The sequence below is a fragment of the Heteronotia binoei genome, chromosome 6 (genome assembly GCF_032191835.1).
Source record: "Heteronotia binoei isolate CCM8104 ecotype False Entrance Well chromosome 6, APGP_CSIRO_Hbin_v1, whole genome shotgun sequence".
NCBI lineage: Eukaryota > Metazoa > Chordata > Lepidosauria > Squamata > Gekkonidae > Heteronotia > Heteronotia binoei.
In genome coordinates this window covers 41,315,566-41,342,484 of record NC_083228.1, presented here as the reverse complement: position 1 = coordinate 41,342,484, position 26,919 = coordinate 41,315,566, and the positions used below count along the sequence as shown (strand labels likewise).

Below are 26,919 nucleotides of genomic sequence, written 5' to 3'. Positions count from 1 at the left end.
AAGCCCATACCTATGCCAGTTTATCTTGGTTTGATCTAGTTCTCCACATTTCTAGCATTCTGTTTCCTATTTTTTCTAATTATGCTTTTAATTGTAAAATGTAACTTCTGTAAGTTGCAATGTAAGGACTAGATCAAAATTACAGAACACCTTGAAAATAAAATATTTTAGGGCTTGCTTCTGTCTTCTTCATATACTTAGAAATGATCTGTTCTTCCTTGCTCATTCAACACCTGTTTCCCCTTCTATCATATACAAATGCAGCAGATGTTTCGCTTGGGGACTACATTATGTCTGGGGATGCCTCATTTACCCTCTCTCTTGTCTTTGTGTTTTCAGTCAACTTTTGTGCTTTCAGCTGGCTTTTATGATATTAAGACAGAAGTATCTGTGTTTGAAACAAAACTCTGTATGTACGCACACACACTGATCTTCATTCCTTGGGTCGCCTTCAGAAATGTACCCTTCACAATGCCTTTTTGGGGAAATGAAATTCACATCTTACCCCTCAATGGAAATGAATACCACTTAGCGAAAGGAGCACAACATCAGAGGGTTTTTCAAGAAATGTTAATGTTTGCCTTAAAGAATAATGGCAACTCTCCTAACTGAGCAAAAGACAGAACAATCCCTTAATCAAGTAAGGCTGCACAGCCCATCAAGATAAATGATATAAAACATAATGCCACTGCTATTTTAGACTGGATACGTGTTGTTTTCTGCTAGTGGGTGGACAGATCTTGGGGGGAAATGTGTTATTGCCTTAAGAAAACTAGAATGCCACGTCTAGTCAAATATTGTTGACAGTCAACCGCACAATGTCAGTAAAGCTTTTTTAAATGGTGTTTTCATTGCTCAATATTTTCTCAGCCTACCCAGAGCTCATTAAGATATGTTAAATAAACAATTAGACTAACACTGAATGTATATTCTTCCCTAAACAAAACATTGACTACAAACGTTGAAATAGATTATAGAGTTGCATTTTTTTTTCATACGGTGCATCAGTTTGTTTTGATAGACTCAAGATGAAAATGCAATTTTTATTTCACTGCCCCTCTTTCTGTTTACTGTGCTATAATCTGAATTGGCCATTCTAAAAAGCAGAATATATATATCATGAATTGCACAGGCATAACAAATATTAGATATTGTATAGCTTCCATCCTAGTGCAATGCCTCATTTTTATATGATACAAAAAGATTTTACTACCCCTTGCAAAATAGTAAACTTTCATGTTTCCTGTTCTTTTAAAAGATAAACATCTTAAAGAATTAAAGGCATTAAACTAATGCAGCCAAAGTTTGCTTATACAGCACATTCCCAAGTAGAGATATACCCTTTAAAGTTACATTGACTTAGAAAGGTGTATCTGTGCTTTGGCACACCTTTGACTACCACCCCTATTTCCCAGGAGCAGCATTTCAGGAGTATCAGGGCTGCAACAGAAAGGAGGAGGGAAGAGGAATCATACTCCATTGACAGAAACCCATTTTTTCAGAGACATCCAAATTATCCTCTATTTCACATCATCACTGAAACCATATACATTAATGATGCAATCCTAACAGTGAAATCATAAGGAGCGTTTCTCTAGTCTAAACTGGAGAAACGAATGGACTTAGACTGGAGTAATTCCCCATAGGATTGTAGTGTAAATCTGTTTATTTCAATGGACTCAAGAAGGGTGTAAATCTTCTGGGAATTGCACTGTAAGTCTATGAGTAACTTCTAAACACAATCTTTTAAAATAAACATGAGTTGAACAGAAATATACTTCTGGGCTTTCTCATTTACCTCTTGAGTAGGACACATTCCTACTGGATTGTGCCCCAAGCAAAGAATCTTGCTTGCTCAGAACAAACCAACTCTAAGTTATTGCTTAGATTCACAGAGAACATATTTCTACTTCACTTTTTTGACTTGAGGATTTCTTTTTCCCTAAAGACTTTCGGTGGAACAAAGAAGACATTGTTTAGAGGATATATTCTCTTCAGTATATTTCAGCCCACAAGAAGCCAAATTCTATTATAAAGCAAAGCAAGGATGTCATGTAGTTCATGGGTGGCCTGTCGTAGCTCTCCAGATGTTTTTTGCCTACAACTCTCATCAGCCCCAGCCAGCATGGCCAATGGCTGGGGCTGATGGGAGTTGTAAGCAAAAAACATCTGGAGAGCTACGACAGGCCACCCCTGATGTAGTTGATTAAAACTACATTAAAATTTATTTGTTTACCAGATACAGCTGACTTTTTTTGGTAAAGAACAAAATACAAAATAAATAGGGGGGGACTCCCCAGGTACAGAAACACAACAGGTGTTTTTCCAGTATTTAAACATTTACTTTCTTATTATCATGAGTAATGATAAAAGGCCAGCACAACTCAGCTGCATTTGTAAATGATGAGGCTTAGGATCACAGAACTGTACACTCCTGGGTTAACTAGCTTCTCCTCTCAGAATTAAACTGTATTTGTCCATAAGAAAAATGCCCTCCTGAATTTTACTGCAGTTCTGTATTAATATTCTATGCTAACCAACCCTCTTGGGAGGAAGAAAGAATGACAGTGTTTATTTTACCACATAAAAATCACACTACAGGCTTGAACTGTGCCTTATGGAAGGAGATGGAAACGCAACAAGGCTTTAGTGCATGAAGGCAAGAAGAATCATTTGCTATTACAGCATGGTCACTGACCATATTAATGTTTCATTACAGGAGCAAAGAAAGATATTAAACTATCTCTGGATAAAGACTGTCATATGATTTTACAGTCTTGGACATTTATTAAACCATAGCCATACAGGGAGAAGCACAGACTGCTATTAAAATTTGTTAAGATTAGTTATTTTTAAAAAATTTCAAGTAGGAGTTGAGTGGGCTATACTTTATGCAATGCTTATCCAAAAACAGAGCACTGAGCAAAACCTACCCGCCAACTCTTAACCAACCCAAATGGAAAACCAAAACTGAGGAAGAATCAAACAACCAAAATTTATCATGCCCCAAAGCATGGATCCAAAAACCCACATCACAGAGCTACGGATAGATAGGGAACCTCTAGGTTTGCAGAAATTTTCCTCAAAGTTGTTTAAAAAATAGAACAGTGATGTTTGCTGAGGGAGGGGGACCTTGGTTAGCATTTTGAGTGGCTACTGCATAGAAAAATATAAGTAGAGGGAGAAAGTAGTAGTGTGGGGAGGGGATGGAAGGAGGTGTATTGATAAGAGGAAGGAAGAAAGTGGATAATGCAATCAACCAGTTGAGCAAGAGTAGAGAAATAAAAACAGAAATGGTGAGAAAGGAGAGCCAATGAGGGAGAAAGAATGTGTGCGGCCACAAGCTGTTTAGCCAAGAGGGCAGAGGGCTGGGTGGTGAAGGAGATGTGCAATAGAAAGAAAGCAGAATAGAAGGGGGAGTTGAAGGCCCTACTAGCCAAGTAATTTTCAGAACTCTCCACCATTGCCAATCATTTGGAAAGCAGGGTCTTCTATTACCCAAGATTCCTAAGTAAACTTAGCAGTCACGGGATAAGAGGAGAAGTTCTCTTATGGATTAAAATGGGTTAAATGACAGGAAACAACAAGTAGGAATAAATGGACAGTTTTCACAATGGAGGGAACTAAGCACTGCTCTCTCATGGATTGCTGCCTTGCCGTGGCGAGAGGGCTTGCATGGTTCAGTGAGGCTGTGGGCTATGCATTCAGGGCCACCCAAGATGGACAGGCCGCAGCTGAGAACCCAGACAAAATGCTGAAAATGCTATCCACTGGAGAAGGAAATGGCAACCCACTCCAGTATTCTTGCCAAGAAAACCCCATGGACAGTTACAAAAGGCTAAAAGATATGGTGCTGGAAGATGAGCCCCACAGGTCAGAAGGCCCCCACTTTCTGACGACCCTGAAGCAGGGGGAGGGTCTCCAAACCAGGGGATCCCCTGCCCCCACCTGGGGATTGGCAACCCTAAAGAGGACCCTGGAAACAAAGAATTAACCCAAGGAAGTAACTGCTGCTCGAGAGCCCAATTGTGCTTGTTCTGGTGTTACAATGAGATAGCAATCTGGCTCTAAATTCACCAACTTCTTTTCTTTGTTTAGGATAGTTTTTCAATAGGTAAAACCCATAAGTACTTGTTAATCCTTTGAAACTACTGGGAGCCTCCTCCTCCTGTCCGCCCTTTTGGTTACCCCCTGAGGACACAAATCAGGTAATATAAGGCCAAGCACATGACAAGTTAGTGTGTCTTGTCTTATCCTACCACAGACTTGCACCTCCTTCACCATCATGTCTTCTGCTTCAAGGATCCATGGGAAGAGATCATATCAACCCCCTCCCTCTGCAATATTCCTAAATATCCCAATATGTTTCATCTCTATTTTTCTTAGTTCTGGTGTGCATGAACATTTGATTGTTTATGTGTGATTGTATTTTTATAATAAAAACCATTGATTTAGTCAACATCTCCTCATTACTGGGTGACTTTCCTGGGAAATATCTCCTGTATACACAGGTCCTGGATCTCGCTGAAGCCTTCATTGCCTACCAAACTAATTCTAACCTTTCTGGAGGGCAATTTGGCTTACACCAAGTCTATGCCCCAACCACTGACGCAGAAGAGGATCAGTTCTATGAAGATCTACAACACCTTCTAGAACTAACACCAAAAAAAGATGTCCTCCTCACCATAGGGAACTGGAATGCCAAAGTACGAAGTCAAAAGGTAACCGGAACAACTGACGAGTTTGGCCTTGGAGAAGAAAATGAAGCTGGGCAAAGGCTAATAGAGTTTTGTCAAGACAGCAAGCTTGTCATAGCAAATACCCTCTTCCAACAACCTAAGAGATGACTCTACACATGTACCTCACCTGATGGGCAACACAGAAATCAGATTGATTATATGCTCTTTAGTCAAAGATGGAGAAGCTCCTTACAGTCAGCAAAAACAAGACCTGGAGCTGACTGCGGCTCTGATCATGAGCTACTCATTGCAAGATTCAGGCTTAAACTGAAGAAAACTGGGGAAGCCATTAGACCATGCAGGACCTTGATCACATCCTTTATGAATATACAGTGGAGGGGAAGAATAGGTTTAAGGAACTAGAGTTGACAGACAGAGTGCCTGAAGAACTATGGACGGAGATTCGTGACATTGTACAGAAAGCAGCAATCAGCACCATCCCAAAGATGCTGAAAATCTGGTGCCTCTATCTCAAAAAACAACCCCCCCAAGACCCTGGAAACCCCCAGATCGATTCCCCATTGTACCCTATGGGAATTGATCTCCATAGGGTATAATGGAGTGCCCAGCAGACATTTCCTTCTCCACACACACACTGGCTTTCTGATAACCTTAAAGCAGGAGGAGGGCCTCCAAACCTTAGTTCAGAGGTACAAAATCTCTGAATCCCAAAACCAAAAGGCAACATCAGGGGAAGCCTCAGCCTCTATGCATTGTTATTAGCCCTCCAGAGGAACTGGTTGGCCACTGTTTGAGACAGAATGCTGGACCACTGGGTCTGACCCAGCAGGGCTCTTCTATGTTCTTCTGTGGTGGAAGAATACAGGATGATATGCTTTTACAGTCAATACTGCTGCTGTTGGAACTGTCATGAAATTTGCCAGATACTCCAGGGCCGTGTTCACACTCACCATTAAATCCATCCCTAACCCGTCGCTATTATACCCCGCAGCTTTTTTACAACGAATTTCCAGATCAGACGTCCCTCCATCCTTCAGTTCTAAGCAGCGTTGGTCCCGTCATTGGTTGATCAGAGGTCCCAACCAGACCTCATTTTTTGAGATGGCATTCCACACTCGCACAAGCGCAGTACCGTGGGATATCGTGCTTGGCTTTAAAAAAAAAGGTGCCAGCAAAGGTGGGCGATCTCCCCCCCCCCCCCCCCCATTTAAACACCCAGCCAGGGAGGGGAAGCCCGGGAGTTCTCTTTGCTGTCTCTCCGCCTGGCGGGGAGACAGCAAAGGTGGGTGATCTTCCTCCCCCCCCCCCCATTTAAACACCCTGCCGTGGTGTTTAAATGGGGGGGAGCACAGCAACTCTCTTTGCTGTCTCTCTGCCTGGCAGGGAGACGGCAAAGGTGGGTCATCTTCCTCCCCCCCCCCATTTAAACGGGACAAGGTAAAAGCCAGAATGGACCGGAACAGGCTGGAATGGGCATCAAACAACGTAGACTGTCACAAAAAATGAACACCCCGCCAGGGTGTTTAAATAGGGGGGGAGCACAGGAACTCTCTTTGCCATCTCTCTGCCTGGGTGTTTAAAGGGGGAGTGGGAAGCCCGGGAACTGCTTTTGCCATCTCCCTGCCTGGCAGGGAGACAGCAAAGGTGGGCAATCTGCCTCCCCACCCCCACCCCCATTTAGGAAAGGTCCCCTGTGCAAGCACCAGTCATTTTCGACTCTGGGGTGATGCTGCTTTCACAAAGTTTTCACGGCAGACCTTTTAGGGTGTGGTTTGCCATTGCCTTCCCCGGTCATTACACTTTCCCCCCAGCAAGCTGGGTACTCATTTTACCGACCTCGGAAGGTTGGAAGGCTGAGTCAACAATTGCTGGTGCAATGATATCATTTGGAGTGGGCTCTCGCAGGGAAGCGGATGTGCACTTGCGAAGAGTCGGCTACAATGGAGCGCTCAAGCATAGAAAGTACGCACAGGAGTCGTCGGAGGCATTCTTGGTCCGGATTTAACATACCATCAAAAAAGTCAGCATCCCAGTCGTGGCAGTGCAGGACATGAACGAGCCAACGACCATTGCCAGATGCTGATGTTTGGACAACCGCATAAAATCTGACATGCATCTGGCTTTCATCCATGCCCATCTCGTCAGTTTATATGCGTCTGATCTCGGCCCAGGGGAGGGATCCCTTTTAATCAGCAACCATAAAAAGCAATGAACATATATTGGAAGTGGTCTTGAAAAAGCCACACTGCCCAGCATGTAGTCTGCTGTGTCCTTAATGCCAGGCCCCAGAATAAGGAGGCAACATAGTTTCAAAGAGGAGCAAAACTTAATAAAACAGGTTCTTTCTGTGTGGAGCTGTGCTGACAACCTCCTTCCTCCCCATTCTTGACCACAATAAGCCCTGGAGTGGACTTGGACAGTCTAAAACACTGTTCTGAAACAAAGGAACAGAGTTGTCGAAACACCACATTGCCTACTCAAACTTTCTGTACAAGTGAAAAATGGGGGCAGGGGTGGTGTCCATGAGAGGTAAAATTGGTGTTTGTTGGGGGGGGGGTCAAGGCAAGTAAAATGGCTGGGTACCTGATAGAAGGAAGCTCCAGCATTATGGAATACTTTGAAGGAGTTTTGCCTTGTCCCCGCAGTGCTGTCTTTCTAGAAGAAACACTGTTTCAGATGATTTTTAGATTATAAATGTTAATATTGTTTATTTTGTGTGTAGGCTGTTAATTATGATTTCTTGAAGGGGAGGGCTCATTGTTTGTTTTTATATGTTATATCATACCCCACAGAGATCTTTTTGTATACTGAATGGCAGGATATAGTTGTTTTACATACAAAAACAAAATGTTAGAAGAGTCTTCAAGTAGAATTATATTATACATGACCACCAGGGCTTTTTCCTTGGTGGAACATGGTGGACTGGAGTTCTGGAACCTCTTTGAGGAAACAGAATTATAAAAAAATGTTTAAAAGTTTGTGATCATGGGGAGAATCCATGTGTTTCTCCATTTCCCTCTTGAGAGTTCCAGCGCCTCTTTGTCCAGGAAAAAAGCCCTGAATTAATAGTATTCAAGACACAGAACAGACCCCAAAACTGTAATATGTCAGTTCAAGCATCATGTGAAGCTGTGATTTAATTAACCTATCAATAGCTAGCTTCTTAATTCCGTTCTACTAATTAACAGCTAGTAGGATTGCCAACCTCCACCTGGAACTGAAGATTTCTTGGGATAACAACTGATCTCCAGGCAACTTGGAGAAAATGGCCACTTTGGAAGGCAGACTCCATGGCATTATACCCCACTTATGTACTTCCCCTCCTCAAACCTCATGCTTCAGGTATTCCCCAGCTCAAATCTGGAAACCCTAACCATTAGTTTAATTACTCATGTTAGTTGAATTACCTTGAGCCAGGATCTCAAGCTAATTTATTAAGAACAATGGTCATTAACTGTGGCTTCAGGTTGCCCATAAATGGGAAACCCACTCATGTTTCATTCTGGTTTGCCAGTTCTCAGGCTACCAAGTGACCCAACAAGAGCTCCTCGTAACTTATTCCACTGTCACCTTTCACTGCCTCTCAGTAGCAGTTTCCCCGTTTGTCTTTGTCTTGTCTTCTTTAAAGGTACAGGAATGTTGGCATGCTCCATGTTTACATGTGGCAATCAAAATCAAAGGAAGCTTTAGTTGTTTCATTGCCCAAACAAGATGGTGGTGAATCAGGTCTGGGAGATATACAGCACTAGGTTGCCAACTCTGGATTGTGAAATGTTTGGAGATTTGCCCAGGGCCTGTGAAAGGCTTGGGGAGTGGAGGGAACCCAGCAGAGATGTGATTCCCTAAAATCTACCTTCCAGAACTGCCATTTTTCTATGGGGTAAAGCTGAAATTCTGGGAGATCTCCAAGTTCCAATACTACATTCCACTATTGGCCAGGTATGGAAAACACACTGTTTCCAGACTGGCCTTCCTGCTCCCAGGCTTCAAGGCGGCCTCTAAGCAGCAGAATGTAGAAGTCTGCCGATTGTGGAATCTCACCTGTTGGATATCAAGAGGCTTGGGCCAAGAGAGTTGTGTTTCCCTACCCCTGCAGTGCCACTAGCCAATGATAAATTAGTGGATGACACTATGATGCTTTTCCCTGTGTTGCAGTTTGTTCTGGGATAGCAAGACAGATTAATCAGGATAAACCAGAGATAAGATAATGGTCATCTACAATCCAGACCCTGGTTTCACATGCTAATCATAATGAAAATAAGCCACGGTTTTGTGTTGTATTAGAAATAATATCTGAAATCCAATATAGCATTACCACTGCATGATATGATACACATTACATAAACTGATAGCAAACAGTGTACAAACAAATCTGGAATATTTCCTATTGTAGACACAGGTCAAAGCAATTAGATCTTTAATTATATATATACAAAGCTATGCTGTTGCTATTAAAACCAATTCAAATATCAGCTGTAAAGCATACATTGGTTAGCATTCAGAATGCAAAATAACACAAATTTTAATCACCTAAAAGTACTCAGCAACAACTAAGAAAGACTATTTAAGCTTCATTACGCTCAAGAAACTGCCATGTTAACAAAACACCTGTTTTCTTGCTTCACTTGACAGCATGGAAAATGTCACATTTAATTGCCTTTATAAAACAGCTACTCTTTTAAGAGAGAAAACTAGGGGGAAAGTGAGGTTTCAGATTCCCATGGGTCACCTCTAAGTGAAAAATCCCTGTATTTATCAAAGCCGGCAAAGCCTAACACAGACTGCAGTTCTAACATAAAAAGCTAAAAATAGCTAAGCCAAGTAAAGCTATCACCAACTTACAAAGGGAAAGGGGGGAAAGCAATATATTTATATCTTAAAATAAAGCGGTTATAACAAGATGCCATCACCAACACATAATTCAAGATGGTTTGGACCTAATTTGCAAGCAACATGGCATTCAGCCCAAGACAATGCGTCATTTAATGGTTGGTTGCCCACAGCTTGTATAAGTAGATTATACTGATGCGTCATTTCTCATCCTTATTTGTGCAAAAAACAATCTTTTAGAACATCTTTTCCCAAGCCTATGAATTACACCCATAGCACCAGCCCCAGATATAGAAACAGCAGGAAAGAAGGTCTAAATTTTAAAGCTTTTCTGAATAGCTTCATGGTAAGTACAACTCCTTGTTCTTTACCTCAAGAGCAGGCTCTACTGCAACTTGCCAGTCATTATAGGGCAACTCTGCACTGAACACTAATACTAGTTTTACATAACTTTTACTATTACGGGTTGCACGGAGCAGTCCTGGGATCTGTAGTTTGCAATGTGTTGCAAATTACCTATTAAAAATGTCTAAACTCAGAGACCTATGTCTCCCAATGTTCCCTGGAGAATAGAAATCCAGTTTAAATGTATAACTACAGAAAACAATTTCAAGTCTATATTGCATTTGTATTAGAAAAAAACCCCAAAATATTATTAAAGACGGGAACAACCACATGCTCACTAGCTATAACTGAGGGGGGGGGGGGGTTAAGTGAATTGTGAAGGGCTCTGAGATAATTTCTCCAAACTTGGTGAGTGGCCAAATGCTTGGGCAAACAAGATTCAATATAAGTATGTATAAAGTTGTGCATGTTGGGGTGAAATAGTCCTAATGTTATGTACATATTGATAGGGGCCTAACCCCTGTCACTGAGGAACAGGATTCTGGGAGGCACCTGTGGCTGTCACAGGATTGAGAGGAGAGAAAGTCATACTCAACAGGCTGAAAATCTTTGCACTTTCCAAAATGCTGTTCAGGATCCAAGCCATTGTATCACTTCTTAAGTACCCTTGTAACAATTGTTTGAGTTCCCATGAAACACCAGTGTACTTTGAAAAATAATGACTGTGCCATCAGCACACAACAGAACACCAGTTTTAGTACTGGATAACACGTGAGGATAGGAGTTTACATTTTTAAAAGTGGAACTCAATCATGCAAATTGTTTTAAGCAGAATTGTGCCAAGATCCTGAGTAATGAACTCCACAGGACTTACTTCTGCGTAAACATGCATAGCATGTAGGCCTTTTTTTTTTGTGGCAGGAACTCCTTTGCATATTAGGCCACATGTCCCTGATGTAGCCAATCCTCCTGAAGCTTACCATAGACCCTGTACTAAGAGCCCTGTAAGCTCTTGGAGGATTGGCTATATCAGGGATGTGTGACCTGATATGCAAATAAATTCCTGCTACAAAAAAAACCCTGATAGCATGTATTCTCATCAGATGTCACCATTTCCTGGAAGCTTTGTGAACAATATTAAAAAACAGTACATGATATTTAAAAGCAACTGCAGTTCAGTACAATAATCCAGGTTCAGAATAAAGTTAGACATTACCGTGAATTTTTTGTTATAATTATTTAAAGTTGTCCTCCTCTGACATGCATATTGGGAGACGGTGGCAAGAAATGAAGTGTCCAATGGATGCACAGATGCAGAAGAATGCTCTTCAGTCACCTAGACGGAGGAGAAAAATGAGCAGTTTGTCAACTCAAAATTTACTTTGAAACCTGAGTCCTGCTTCTCTGGAATATGTTTATCCTTTTTATGGCCATGCCGCAAACAGTCAAAGGCCTGATCTAGCAACAAGTATATCTGCCACTCTCATAAAGACACTGGTGCTTTTTAACCAAAATAAATTAGATACGTTCTCACAATATTCTTTTCTTATGGGGAATTATTTTATCAACAAGGAGCTCAACAAGCTCTGAAACTGACAATATAGAAAATTAATACAGAGCCAATACACTTCATGTACTACATGTAAACTAAAGCAAATGAAAATTCACAAGCACATGCGACTCTATTGACTGCAGTATCTTGTGATAACTTGCATGTCTGAATAACACATTCATACCATCACAAATTGAACTATCACATCACTTCACATCATCTCCAAACTTATTGAGTGAAGTTACTCAACATTTGGCTCACAGACATGGCTTTGAACCAGACATGGCTTTGAACCTCTCAAAGGGCCACATGGTCACATATGGGCTTGTTCAAGTTTTGAGATATCTGTTGAAGCCTTGGTCTGGATTCCCCCCACCTTCAGAAGTTAGGAGACCAGCTACCAAAGACAAGGGAAGCTGTTGCACCCAGATTGATAAATGTTTTCCCCAGGCACCTTTATCAGATGTTCACTTTACTGACATTTGGGTATCTATGAAAACTCATTTTTACTTACACCTCTCAGTAGCCTGTGACTCTTGGCAATTTATGGGTTTCTATTGGCAATAGTTGAGTTCATTTTTTTTCTGCTACATTTTTTTTCTTGCTTTTATTGTTAATATCATTGCTATCTTAAGTAACAGATAAGCTGCCTTGAGGGCTGGAAATGGCAAAAGGTGCAGAGGAAATGTTTTAATAAACAAAATCACCAACAGCTGGAGCACACATTACATCTGCCACAAGGATGGTGCCAAGTCAGGAGTCCCCATGGTACTGATCTGCCTTCTGGCTACAACATTTGGAAACGCACATCAGGTACGTTAGGGACACTTTATTTATTTATACATTGTTTTTGTCCCCAAAGCAACTTACATCATCATTTCCCCCACCTCCATTCAAGATCTATGAGGTAGGTTATGCTGAAAGAATATGTCTGGCCCAGAATCACTCAGCTAGCTTTCAGGGCAGAGTGGGGATTCAATCCTGCATCTTTCAGATTGCAGTCTGACTCTCTAACCACTACACCATGCTTGCTTTCATCTAATTGTGTGTTTCTATAAACAAAATTTGAAGAGAACATATAAACTTACAACACAAGTACTTTAAAACATAAGAAACTGGAAGGGTGTCTGAGAAACGTCCAGTGGCAAACGTGCCCCATCCCCAAGCACAGGGCCAGCCTTGCCACTAGGAAAACTAGGTGATTGCCTAGGGCACCAGCCTTCTGGGGGCACCGAATTGGGCATCCCCATGTGACTCGGTGACATTATCACTGCAGAGGGGGGTGCCGGAAGTTCGCCTTGCCTGAGGGGCCAGACAGTCTAGGTCAGCCTTGCCCAAGCAATATCAAAGAAGATGGGTGTATACTGGCCCACAACATGACTAGAGAACCCAGGAGAAATGGGGTATACTGCATAGTCCTGCTGTGTGTTCTGAATGCTGTCAAATGTTCTGTTTCCGAGTTGTTTTTGAATAAAAGCCAACATTTTAATTAGGAAAATTAAATGGTTCTAATTCCAAAATTCAGAACAGCTTCCATTTTAAAATGCTTTTATAATTTATGAAAGCTTATTTAACACTTCCGCTACCCTACAAGAGAAACAAATAGCCAGGAAACTACAATGCAGTCCTAAACAGAGTTATAGCATTCTAAGCCCATTGACTTCAGTGCAGTTTAAAAACTGTAATTCTGCTTTGGATTGCTCTGCTAGCGACTTATCAAAATATTTTTTGCATGAGAGAATAACCGAGTTTAGCAAAGAATTCAATGTCATGAACGCACAGAGCTCCTTCCTTTCTTAATAAATTGATCCACAAACTAAAAGTATAGAACAGCTCAGTTTGAAAGCATGTGAACAGTTGTTCCAGATGGATTAGTTCTGAATTGACAAATTTAAGGGGGGAAAGTGGAGGGAACCAGGTACACAGTGGGAAGCTTTCTTCCGTGCCTCTAAGAGAGACATGACTGTAATATATGGGACAAAAGAGTTTTGCTGCACTAGATAAGCTATTATGCTAATATTATTTCATGGAGAAGTTGCCATTATATATGATCCAGTGGAGACCAGAAATTCATTCAGTGGTACTTGTATTAGGATAATTTATAATGATGGTAGTAAGCACAGTTTTCTGGCAATTTTCGCTGTGTGTTTTGAAGGGAAAGAAATTACTCTGTGCGTGTCTGAGCATTCCCTGGTGAATAGCTCAAAGGGATTCAGTAGATTACAACAAAATTATTCAGATGATAATAATACAGTGTATGAATTATGATTCAAAGGTGATCTTTAAATGGCAGACATCACACTATGTTGCAGCCAGCTGGCATGCCAGAAAACACCATTGCAATTCAAAAGATTTGGAAGCAATACTGATGATCGGAAATTAACAGAATTCATCTCAGAACCTGCAAAGTTAGGACTCCTCAGAACTGCAGTTTCAACTATATAATCCAAGAGCTGGCTGAAGAAAGTGTATGTTCAAGTGTGATTTATTAACCATGGCTTCAGTTAGGATGGCCCCTTAATACAACATGATTAAGTATCAACATGGCCTGGAAAATTGTTTAATCACCTAAAACAAGCTCCCTCTGCGGAAACTTTATACCTCTGGAGACCACTATTTCAGACAGAAACTTTGTGAAACAGCCTGCAGTCAGTGTCACTGGGTTTGCAGAACAGGACAAATCAAGGTTTTTTACATTATTGGCTTTGCCATCCCATAATACAGAGTGTGTGAGAGAGATTCCTCACTGCCCTGTTGATGGAAAAGCTGTCTTAGTCTAACAGATATACAATTGATTTTCTATTTTCAAATAACCTCCAATGGTTATCCATAAAGCCATCATTTCTGTGAGCTGAAATGAAATCAGACCAATGGCATTTTATGTTGTATATTTACGTCTGTATCTTCCCCACTTCATTTCATTTTGTTATGGCTTAAATAAATCTCATTCTGTTTATCACTCAGTGGGCTAGAAGATGAAAAGGTGCTTACAATACCTGGTCAATTTGTCTTTAAACCTGGAAAGGAAACCAAAAATTACTCAAATGGCCTCCTCACTAGAATGCTGACACCTAGATGCTGTGTGTACTATCCCCTTTCAAAACAATGATGACGAGGTACCAAGAAGTAGCAGGCACTTCCTCTAAAAATATTTCCCTCTATTTTCTCACACTAGGGTTGCCAGGTCCTACCTCACTGCCTGGGGGGCGGGGATCCTGAGCCAGCCTGGGAGTCTTCTCAGAAGTGATGTCATCACATTGCTGATGTCACATTTGATTTTCTATGTTTTGGGCAAAACCTATATGGTTTTTTTGTCTATAAAACCATAGGGTTTGTCCAGAAACCAGAGCCTTGTCATGCAATATCAGTGAGGCAATGATATCACTTCCTAGTGACGTCATTGCATCAGAGATGTCACGTGATGACATCCCTATCTGGGGGTGGGATTTCCCCTGCTGGCCAGCTGGTGGCAGATTGGAACCCCAAAGACTGGGGGATTCCCTGACTGGACCTGGGGTCTGCCTACCCTATCTCACACCCAGACCATTTTTGCACACAGCTTATCATGCGGTCATGTTCCTGTTCTCTCCACAGCATCCGTCAGATTTCCCACTATCTGCGCCAGAGTTACAGGAAGCGCTGCGGCTTCTGCGTAGCAAACATAAACCGCTAAAACCCAGCTTACGTTTGCTACGCAAAAGCCGCGGCACTTCCTGTAACTCCAGCACAAATAGTGGGAAATCCGACGGACGCTGCGGAGAGAACAGGAACGTGACCACATGGTAAGCTGTGTGCGAAAACGGTACCAGTTTTCAGTCACAATATCTTAAAATCCTAAAAGTTCCAGATGACAGATCAGTTCCCCTGGAGAAAACAGCAGCTTTTGGGGACAGACTGTATGGCATCGGAACCCTGCTGAGCTCCCCCCACTTCCCAAACCCTGACTTCTTCAGGCACCACCCCCAAATTTCCAGGAACTTCCCAAGCCAGAACTGACAACCAAATTAAGGACACCTGATTCACTCACTCCCATCCTCCATTCCAACAATAAGCAGAAACCATTGCTTCTCCAGACCAATCCCTTAGCTGCCTCTGTCTGACAAAGAACAGGGTTGGGTAAGTCCATCCATGTGCAAGAGGTAGTAATACTGAGATTGTTTCTTGGGTGATCTCCACCTTAATGTTGAACACAAACACATGAGCATGTGAATCTGTATCATATTGAATCAGACCATTGGATTATCAAAATTACTAGTTTTGTTTATATTCAGACTGGCAGAAGTTCTCCGGGTTCTCAGGCAGAGATCTTTCACCATTTACTACCTGGTACTTTTAACTGAAGATACCAAGGACTGAATCTGGGAGTTTTTGCATGTCAAGCAGATGCTCTGCCTCTGGACCACTGCCCCTTAATGTTCAAGTTGCACAGATCTTCTCTGCCACATAGTCTGGAACTGGGAGACAACCATAACCTGAGAAGCCAGTGCAGGAAGGCCCAGTCCTAGAACCCAGGAGTCTATCAGGGCTGCCAAGAGGGGGAGCTATGAGAACACAAGTTGGGGAGCCCTGAACACTCTATGGGCCTACACAGCTAGACAAATCATGTTGGTTGGGTCAAAGTAAATGCGAAGAGGGGCTCAGAGGTATCCCATAAGGGGAACAGAACACCTCCCAAAAAAGCAAATATTTTGCCATTCAACAAAATGGCTCATTGTGTCTTCCTTAACAAGGCTCCCTTTAAAAGGAGAGGCTCTTCAGACATTGCTTCTGAAATCATCTAAGTAAAGCAACATCCTTGCTCTACTGACAGTTGTCTTTCCGCCCATTTGCTTCCCCAAAACTACTTTGATAAAATTGCTACTGGTTGACCAGTAGAATTAAATAATGACTTGATCATCCCAGAACCCTCTGACCACAAAGGTTCTGTGCTCCAGCCCTCAGGACAGATGACTCAGGACACACTGAGATGGAAAATCTTGCCTCCCCAACAATAAATGTACAGCAATTGTGGTGTGTGTTTTTTTTAAAAAAAATCACAAATCAGTAATATTTAATGGGGCTCAAAATCTGAGACAGCTGCCTTGTTTTACCTAATTGTAGCATCAGCCTCCTGCAGCTCTCCACCTCCTGGGCTAGCTTGACCTTGTCTTGTCTCACCAGCTACCCTGTAGCAGAAAAGTCCACACCCTCATAGGGTCCATTATGCTGTCCCTGACCCTTGTCTAAAATTAGCTGATCGTACTAAAACAAATTTCTACTTCATGTCGCTCCAATTAAATTACAACAAAAAATTAATTTGAAAACCCTTAAAAACCAATTAACCTTTATTTCAACTCTTACTGGGTCCTCGAGGCAGCAGAGTATCTGCACAATTCTACCATTCGGGCAGCGCGACATCATGAGCAGCTTTTAAGCGGCTGAAAAAGATCAGGTCTTCTCTCCCCTTGTATTATTTGCAGCAGTTCTATTGCATTAAAATTGTTATTACATTGATAAGTGTCTTGATTAGACAAAGTTCATTTGGATACATGCTAATTAGCTAGTGTACTTCTTATTCTAGCTAGTGTACTTCTTATTCTACTAGCCATTTATTACACAAAGTACTAGCACCCTAATAATATGAAGGTCTGCTGGGACATCACCCTCCTTCCTTTTGTAGCTGTTCATGCTTTTCTTTAAAAATGTGCCATCCCGAATCAAAGAGATATCATTACTGCACCTCTTAATAGCAATGTATTCATAAGAAAGTAAAAAAGAAGCATGAACAATTAGCTACAAGTTACTCCAATCTTTGAAATACCTGCACTGTATAATATTTGTACTTGTATTTGTACTAGAGCAGTACATTTTTGAAAAGAAACAGAACTGGCATCCCATCAACCTAGCAGAATAAGGAGAGCTGACACCTTCAGTTGGGCAATTTAAAAAGCCAAGTTTAACTAATGAATTAATTATGTTGATCAAAGGGGATCCATGGAATCCACCAGCCAAACCTCATTCCAAATCCATTTACTGTGTGGGAGACTGGTGGGATGCAAAAGGATCAGGCCTCCTCTTGTTTGTGCATCCCTGAATTTATAGGTGAGGCCATCCTGGCTCTAACACTTGAGCCATCACATACATACGGTTCAGACTTCTCCTTGACAAGCCTTCATTATGCTAGAGGGAGGTGCACTACTTCCTGTCTCCCTAGCCGGAAGGTCTATTGGTCAAGGATAATGGTATCGCTGAAGGGCTTCCTGTCCCAAATCCATGAAGTCACCAAGGCCCCAGGCTTGGTCTGAGGATTAACCCTAAAGATATCTGGCTGTCCTTGACTATGGCTAGGGCCTTTTCAGTTGTGGCCCCAACCTGGAGGAACTCTCTGCCAAATTCCATCAGAATCCTTTGGGATCTTATGCAATTCCACATGGCCTGCAAGGCAGAGAAGTTCCACTAGGCCTTCAGTTGAGGACAACAAACGTTCCCATCTTTGCTGGCACCCTCCTCTATTCTTCATGCTTGCTTTGCCCCTCTCCCCACTGCCCTCAGAGAGGCCAGCAGTCTGCAAATCTGGATAATTACTGTATTAGTATCCACCATCTGTTTATATATTTCTGTTTTATTTGGCAAATGTTTTTAATGCTTCTGTATATCACCGAGAGCCCTGCAGTAAATTGAAACAACAACAACAGTAATGATGATGATGATGATGATGATGATGATGATGATGATGATGGCGGCGGCGGCTTTTGTAGCAGGTACTCCTTTGCATATTAGGCCACACATCCCTGATGTAGCCAATCCTTCTGGAGCTTACAGTATGCCCTGTACTAAGAGCCCTGTAAGCTTTTGGAAAATTGGCAATAACAGGGGTGTGTGGCCTAATATGCAAAGGAGTTCCTGCTACAAAAAGCCAAGTTGATGGTGGTGGTGGTGGTGGTGGTGATACAACCCTTCACCATCCAAATGATGTTCCAGGGGGCTCATCTAAGCTGTATTACTTCACCCACACTATTACCATCAACATACTAGTACTCAGCCACTGTTGAAACTGGTGGATTTCCTGTTACTGTTTTCAGAGCGGAATAGGCAAAAAAAAAACAAACTAAAAAAAAATCCAGGGTAAAACTCTTACTTGTTGAAAATATATTAACTGAAGTTTGTGAAATTACTAAATTACCTCAGAGTCATTACTAATTTACCTCAGATGTTTTATCACTGATTCTACCTGACCTTTTCTCCTTACATTGAATAAAATATATTGTTTATTTTTAAACTTTTCAGAAGCCTATTCTGTGCCATTTTCAGAAGTATAAGTCAAGGAGGTGATCTTGTCTCTTCCCTCATGTCCCTGGGCTAAGACAGCATCAAAATATTACAACGTGACAGGGTGCAACAGCCATAAACCTTCAGATAAGAATAAAACAGATAAAGGGGTTGCTCAGCCAGAAAGAAAGAAAAAACAGAGGGAAAATCCTGTGTTTGAAGGAGGGTAGAGGGCAAGATCACCATAGCAAGTTTTCAAGGCCCCACCACTCTTCATCAGTTCTCTTCATCATAGAATCAAGGTGTAACTGGAAACCAGCTACATGCAGAACCTTCTAATCCAAGCCTGCATGGCATTCTATACAGGATACATTCAAGAGGCCCAAAATATTTTTTTTCCTTCCCTGCTCCTTGGGTTCTAATATACAGCCTGATGAATGCTGGAGTACTTCAAAGTTTACATGCTGTTCTGTGTTGTTTGATTAGCCTTAATTAACTGCACAACATGGCTTCTGTTTCTGATTTTCTGTTAGACCAACACAGCTACCCGCAGTCTCTGATTATATAGGAAGAGGTAACAATCAGAAGGAAGTCACTCGCATACGCAGGAGCTGACTCAGACTGAAGTTGATATATGAAATAGAAATAATCAGCCAGCTCTTTCACCGCTACCCTCTAGTTTAGTATGGATGCAGAGCTCTTAAAGGGCAGGAACAAAACCATCCAAGCATGGAAAGCACACAGAATTTTCTGTCACTCCTCTCAATTCTTGGAGTCCCTTCTGACCCCTGGAAAGATCATTCCTAAGAGGAGATCATAGGATCCATGCACAGGACTAGCAATACCGGTCAGTAGGCTGGAGTGAAGAGGGACAAGAGGATAAAATTGACCCCAGTGGAGTGCATTGCAAGAAGAGGAAAGAGGGGTGATTATACTAGTCCCCCATTCTCCCTCACTTCAGCCCACCAAACTGTACAAATGATCCTCCATGTGATCTTTCCAGGGATCACAAGAGGCTACAAGAACAGGGACAAATGAAAGCTCCTCATTTCATACATTTCATATCTGTTCCTGTAATTTTAAAAGGCATGGTAAAGTATTGGATATAACTTAATGCTGATGGCAATAATCATGCAGAACTCATTCGCTGTGAACACACAAGCTCACAAGCACTGTTTGCTGTTACTAGCTTTACTGGTCATTCTGACAGTCCATGTAGCAATTCCATTCTGGGGCTGCGATGCAAACTGAAACATCTGGATCATCAGCAGTGCACTGGTGGAGCTGTACCAGGAAGTGGCAACTACTCTAACCTACCCCCTCTCACTACAGCTTTCTGTGTTCCCCAAGACTGTATCGCTGCAGGTCAGTAGGCACAATGGAACAGTGTTGGCAGCAGCTTTGAAGTCTGCAGCAGGAAGAGAGTGTGATGGATGAAGGGCAGATGTGACAAGAAGATTTATGACGATCAATCAACTTTGAGGCCACCCCATGGCTAGGGGAAACCTCATCTGTCTAGTTAAGACTCATAGTGAAAACACGGCCATCTTTTTGGTATGTTAATGACTCTCTGTTGGCTAAGCAGGTTCTGTTGGGCTTTATGCCCCAGAACCCAAGGACAGGATTCATTAAGCCCTTTTTGACGCTCATGGGAGGAGATCTGAAAAGGAGCTTTCCCTAATGTCCATGTGTGTGACTTTAGCAGGGTGGGGAGAGACTGTGAGAAGCTCAGCACCCCTTTTACTCGTTTATCCATCTGAATCTCCTAACAGGGTTGGGAGATCAGATGCCAGGATTCTTAGTCTCAAGTAGGTTAGTAACCTTCCTGTATTTGTTTTCTTAATCTGTAGCTGAGTCCTGAAACTGTACTAATTCTAGAGTTGTGCCTGTAGTTATAAAGTGGGATTAATTAAGATGTCATTGCCTTGATTCCTATCCACATTCCTTGTTTCTTGGCAGCTCCTCCTGGCTAGGAACAGGAGGTAGCGAAGGCTATTAAAGGAGAGTTGTTTGGGCCCCACCTCACAGGAGGCTGGAGAATCATGAGGGATTTCTGCTGAGGTAAGTGGATTGCCCTCACCAAATGAATTACTTCTGTCCTATCTTCTGAACAGGCCTGCATCTGTCTTGTTTGAACAAGGGCTGTTTTCCTGAGCAAGGAGTAAGTGTGGCCTGCTGGGCTCTGGGGCAGAATTGTCATTGGAAGGAAATCAGCAAAAATCTCCCTCCTCCACAAATGGAAAAGCCATTTCAGAGGTGGTACACCAACAGAATGAAACCTTGGGATCTAAGTCAAAACCTTTTAGGAAACCTCCCATATTATGCAGTGGATGATTATATAATTGTACACATGTATGTATATGACCAAATACAGTAAAACAAACACATGTCAACCATAAGCATCATGCTTTGTGGGATTTGCATTTTTTAGAAATTCTCTTCAACCATTGCAATGGCAATAAATACTAAATGCAAAATATTTAGAGCTGAGAACAATAGCTCCATCTGGTGGCTACATTTGTCTTTTGATAAGACACTAAAGTTGCATTAGTTAAGAAGTTGTCTGACCCTTAGAATTATTAGCCTATTATCTTGTTCACATTCATTAATCAGCATAGATGAGTTGCCCCCTATCATGTCTTCATAAATGCTCTTAGGACGACACTTTGAATGTGTGGTGTCTGTAATGAACAGAGTTTTCAAAAAGAGTCTGGGAACAGTATTGGATTTTTATCAGTTCAGGTTAAGAAAAGACTGACAGATCAGTGTGGGATTTCTGCTGATGAAACTTTTCTAGAGCTGTTACTATCCCCTAGATTTGTACCCCTTTATAACTAACTAATTAGAAACACTTCTATGTTTATTGTACCTACCCTTGACTCATTCAGTGAGCAAAGGAATGAATGGTTACCATATGAACATATGAAGCCACCTTATACTAAATCAGACCATCGGTCCATCAAAGTCAATATTGTCTACTCAGACTGGCAGTGACTCTCCAGGGTCTCAAGCTGAGGTTTTTCATGCCTATTTGCCCAGACCCTTTTTAGTTGGAGATGCCGGGGACTGAACCTGGGACCTTCTGCTCTACCACTGAGCCACTGTCCCTCCTCAAATATATGTTAACATGGGTGGAATTCTAGCAGGAGCTCCTTTGCATATTAGGCCACACACCCCTGATGTAGCCTATCCTCCAAGAGCTTACAAGGCTCTTTTTTGTAAGCTCTTGGAGGATTGGCTACATCGGGGGTGTGGCTTAATATGCAAAGTAGCTCCTGCTAGAATTCCACCCCTGTATGTTAACAAACATATCTTCTCTTACACGCAGCGCTGCTCAGCTCCTTTCGTGTGATCATCCTCTGACTTGCTCTCATCCACAACCGCATTAAGTGCAAAACAGTGGGATTTAAAAGAGTACATAAATCTGAAGTGGTTCCTACAGTCACAGCAGCAGTCTCAGAGCTGCTGAAGATGAGGAAAGCATTCTAGCCTCTCTAGCTACATAGATGTTGCACTTTGAAATCACATGGGATGACTGCCCGGAAGGAATTTTGTGGCACTGCATACAGTATGTCACAGAAGTGAATACACCTCCTCACATTTTGTAAATATTTAAGTATATCTTTTCATGTGACAACACTGAAGAAATTACACCTGGCTACAATGTAAAGTAGTGAGTCTTCAGCTTGTATAACAGTGTAAATGTGCTGTCCCCTCAAAATTACGCAACACACCGTCATTAATGTCTAAACTGCTGGCAACAAAAGTGAATGCACCCCTAAGTGATAATGTCTAAATGGGGCCCAAGTAGCCATTTTCCTTCCCTGGTGTCATGTGACTCACTAGTGATACAAAGTATCAGGTATGAAGGGGGAGCAGGTTATCACTCTCACTCTCTCATACTGGTCACTGGAAGTTCCACATGGCACCTCATGGCAATGAACTCTCTGAGTATCTGAGAAAACGAATTGTTGCTCTACATAAAGATGGTCTAGGCTATAAGAAGATTGCCAAGACCCTGAAACTGAGCTGCAGCACGGTGGCCAAGACCATACAGTGGTTTAACAGAACAGGTTCCACTCAGAACAGGCCTCACCATGGTCAACCAAAGAAGTTGAGTGCCTGTGCTCAGCGTCATATCCAGATTGGTTTTGGGAAATAGACGTATGAGTGCTGCCAGCATTGCTACAGAAGGTGAAGGGGTGGGGGTGGGGGTCAGCCTGTCAGTGCTCAGACCATACGCCACACGCTGCATCAAACTGGTCTGCAGGGCTATTGTCCCAGAAGGAAGCCTCTTCTAAAGATGATGCACAAGAAAGCCCGCAAATGGTTTGCTGTAGACAAGCAGACTAAGGACATGGATTTCTGGAACCATGTCCTGTGGTCCAATGAGACCAAGATAAACTTATTTGGTTCAGATGGTGTCAAGTGTGTGTGATGGCAACCAGGTGAGGAGTACAAAGACAAGTGCGTCTTGCCTACAGTCAAGCATGGTGGTGGGAATGTCATTGTCTGGGGCTGCATGAGTGCTGCTGGCACCAGGGAGCTACAGTTCATTGAAGGAACCATGAATGCCAACATGTACTGTGACATACTGAAGCAGAGCACGATCGCCTCCCTTCAGAGACTGGGTCGCAGGGCAGTATTCCAACATGATAACGACCCCAAACAGACCTCCAAAACGACCACTGCCTTGCTAAAGAAGCTGAGGGTAAAGGTGATGGACTGGCCAAGCATGTCTCCAGACCTAAACCCTATTGAGCATCTGTGGGGCATCCTGAAATGGAAGGTGGAGGCATGAAAGGTTTCTAACATCCACCAGCTACATGATGCCATCATGGAGGAGTGGAAGAGGACTCCAGTGGCAACCTGTGAAGCTCTGGTGAACCCTATGCCCAAAAGGGTTAAGGCAGTGCTGGAAAATACTGACACTTTGGGCCCCATTTGGACATTATCACTTAGGGGTGTACTCACTTTTGTTGCCAGCAGTTCAGACATTAATGGCTGTGTGTTGCATAATTTTGAGGGGATAACACATTTACACCTTTATACAAGCTGTAGACTCACTACTTTACATTGTAGCCAAGTGTCATTTCTTCAGTGTTGTCACATGAAAAGATATACTTAAATATTTACAAAATGTGAGGGGATGTACTCACTTTTGTGACATACTGTACATGAACTGTCCCTAATTTATATTAAGAACTTACTGTACACCATCTTCAAGAGACCTGTAGAGCTACATATTCAATTTTTCTCTATACCCACCACACATGGCTGCTGTTTTGGAAAATGCTGAATGAACCTCCTGGGCACATGGGCACATGTCTTGTGGGTTTCAGCACATTCTTAATGGTGTATGAACCACCAATAATATCATAATGTTCAATATGGGTTGGAATATGTGCAAATACCACACCATTGTAAAGGAAGGCTGATTTCATACTCTTCTCTCTCCTCACTGCATTCCCATACAACCTACATGGCTATACTTACACACAGGGCTTTTTTGTAGCAGGAACTCCTTTGCATATTAGGCCACACACCCCAGATGTAGCCAGTTCTCCTGGAGTTTACACTAGGCCCTATACTAAGAGCCCTGTAAGCTCTTGCAGGATTGGGTGTGTGGCCTAATATGCAAAGGAGTTCCTGCTACAAAAAAAGCCCTGCACATCCCATGATTCTTGAGGGGAGAGGGTCTGCAAAATATTTTAAATCAAAGCAGTTCAGTAGCTTAAGTTTGAGAGCCACTAGTTTACGGCAGAAAATTTCCTTCACTAAACAATAAAGCAAGAGATTGCAATTTTAAGCATACCTTGACAACAATGAGTCCTGGATACGTACTGTAAAACTTGGCATCTATTAGAGTTTAACACCAGACACCAAAGCCCTGATGAAGATCTATAGCACAGACTTCCAACACAAAGTTAGATACTCCCATTATTGATAGTGAATGTATTTATTTACATTATTTATAGTTCACCTTTCTCATAGGGACTCAAGGATGATTACACATAGTGAGTCAATACAATCAACCAAATGGGATATTCAAGAACCAATGCTTTAGGATTTCAGAAGTCTGGAACCACCAGAAAGAACTGAAGCATAGCATAGGTATTAACATGACACATTAAACCAAACCAGTTTGTGGTTCATGGCCTTGTAACCCCTGTTGAAAAAGACCATAGGTCCTTTAAACAGGACATGATGAAAGCCCCAAAAACAGTGGAGTAAGGGAGAGCAGCTTGCTCTTCTCAGCTGTTTCAGGCTGCCTTGTGCAGTCCCCTTAAAGTAAAGGAAACTGAAGACAACAGTCTGAAACAGCTGAGTGGCAGGGAGTGCCTCTCCATCATGCAGCTGTTTAAAGGGATTGCACAAGACAGCCCAAACTAGCTGAACGACCGGGAGTGCCTCCCTGTTGTTCAGCTGTTTTTGCAGCTTTTGCAGGGAACAGAAAGCAGGGTTTTAAAGGGCCTCAGAGTCCCTTTAAAGCCCTGCTTTCTGCTCTATCCATGAATTATGAACTGCTTTAAAAGTTTGTAGAAGTTCATGATGGTAGGCCTGTCACAAGCTTGTTCATGAACCACAAACAGGGCAAAAATTCATGACAAATTTTGCTTCATGGTTCTGTTCATACCCATCCCTAGATGTAGCCCCACAAATAAGATGGGCCAAGGCTTTGAAGGGTTCATAAGTGATAGCCAGGACTGTTTTCTGCTATGTGATTGTATTTTGTTTGCATCTCCTTATTCATTAACAATATTGAGCAGACACTCAGTGGGCCATAGGCAATCAATCCAAATTAGCCTAGAGTGATTGAGGGTTGGCACACAATTCTCTCTCAAACTGCAGCAGCCTCAGTTTCCAATCAATTGGTGAAGATTTCTACTTTGGCAAAGCAGTGGCATAAATGTTTATGCCAAGTGTGGAAGCCAGTCTAGGTTTGCTTTCGGCATGCCACTGCAGCCACTCAAAGAAACAAAGCATGTGTGCTTGATGGAGTTCAACACACACATAGCTCTCCTGCCACACGGCCGCCGCTGCTGCTGGATAGAAGAAAACCACGGCTGCCAAAGTTCCCTCCAGGGCCCACTCAGTCACTGCTTCATACCTCTCTCAAAGGTCACTCCAAAGCTGTGTTTTGGCAGAATATAATTTATGTATAGTGATTTTGGCTGTGACTCACAAACAAGTTAAGTACTTGAGTTTAAGCCAATTTAGCTCCATTGAAGTCAGCATTAGATCAATTTAAGCCCCAGCAAACTGGCATAACCATTTGTTCATTACAAAGGTGATCTGGTTTATGCAACATGTTGCTCCATCTGTTGCTCTCACATTGGGCATACTCAGCTTACCAGGAGCAGGTACTTCTCTGAATCCACTGGCTTCCCAGCCTCCATACAGGCTGTCAACCATGAGATGTCAAGGAGCCTGAATCGTGAGCTGTCCTCTGTCCCATGGACTTGCAGCCATTGCAATGTTTCAGCACAAGAATTATTCTCTGCCACAATGTGGGTGACAGAATCACTAGAAAAAGAAACATAAAGACAAGTTTTTACCTCCCTCCTAAGAAACAGGTTGTACCTATCACAGGAATGGAAGGTGATTTGACAGGAATAGAAGGTGATTTGATCACAATATCTTCAAAGGCATTTTCAAATTGTATTTAGAACATTCTCCAACACTCAGGGTCAGTATCAATTAACATCTTCAAGAGACGCATTCTACACATCAGAGCCTACAGCATGGAGAACATTTGGCTTGCCCACATACTACTGTAATGAAGAGCCTCCCTAATACTACTTGACAGCTCTGAGAATAAATAGTGTGTCTATTCAATGACAGAGAGCTTCATAATACTTTGGAACCTGCGAGATTTAAAGCAAGGCCACTTTGCCATAACCCTTTTGTACTTTTTAAACATAGCTATTGAAAATGTACATCTGAAACACATTGTTGTTGATTTTCAAACACACTAGTCTTTGTCTGTGGAGTAAGGAGAGCCAACACCATAAACTGGGATGATCAAAGGGCCAACTTTATTTTCATTGCTCCAACTGCAGTGCACACAGGCCAAAAACCCATTCGAGAGCTAATGGCAGCAGAGGCAATTGGTGGGATGCAGAAAAGTCAGGTCTCCTCTGTTTCGTGCATCCCTGATCTTATGGGTGAGGCCACTCTGGCTTAGAGCCTTGAGCTGTCATGTGAGCACAGCTCACGCTCTTCCTTGCCAAGCCTTCTTTA

The 26,919-nt window shown here is 42.3% G+C and overlaps 1 protein-coding gene across 1 annotated transcript in view; it reads right to left on the bottom strand.

Moving 5' to 3' along the window:
- The window catches only part of DNTT (DNA nucleotidylexotransferase), a 165,612-nt gene that overhangs the window by 124,710 nt on the left and 13,983 nt on the right, over positions 1 to 26,919 (bottom strand). The window contains exons 2-3 of the mRNA XM_060240826.1: positions 26,031 to 26,202; positions 11,092 to 11,211 (exon numbers count right to left, since the gene is read on the bottom strand). Of these exons, the coding sequence (XP_060096809.1) occupies positions 11,092 to 11,211; positions 26,031 to 26,202 (292 nt within the window). The remainder of the gene's footprint in view (positions 1 to 11,091; positions 11,212 to 26,030; positions 26,203 to 26,919) is intronic.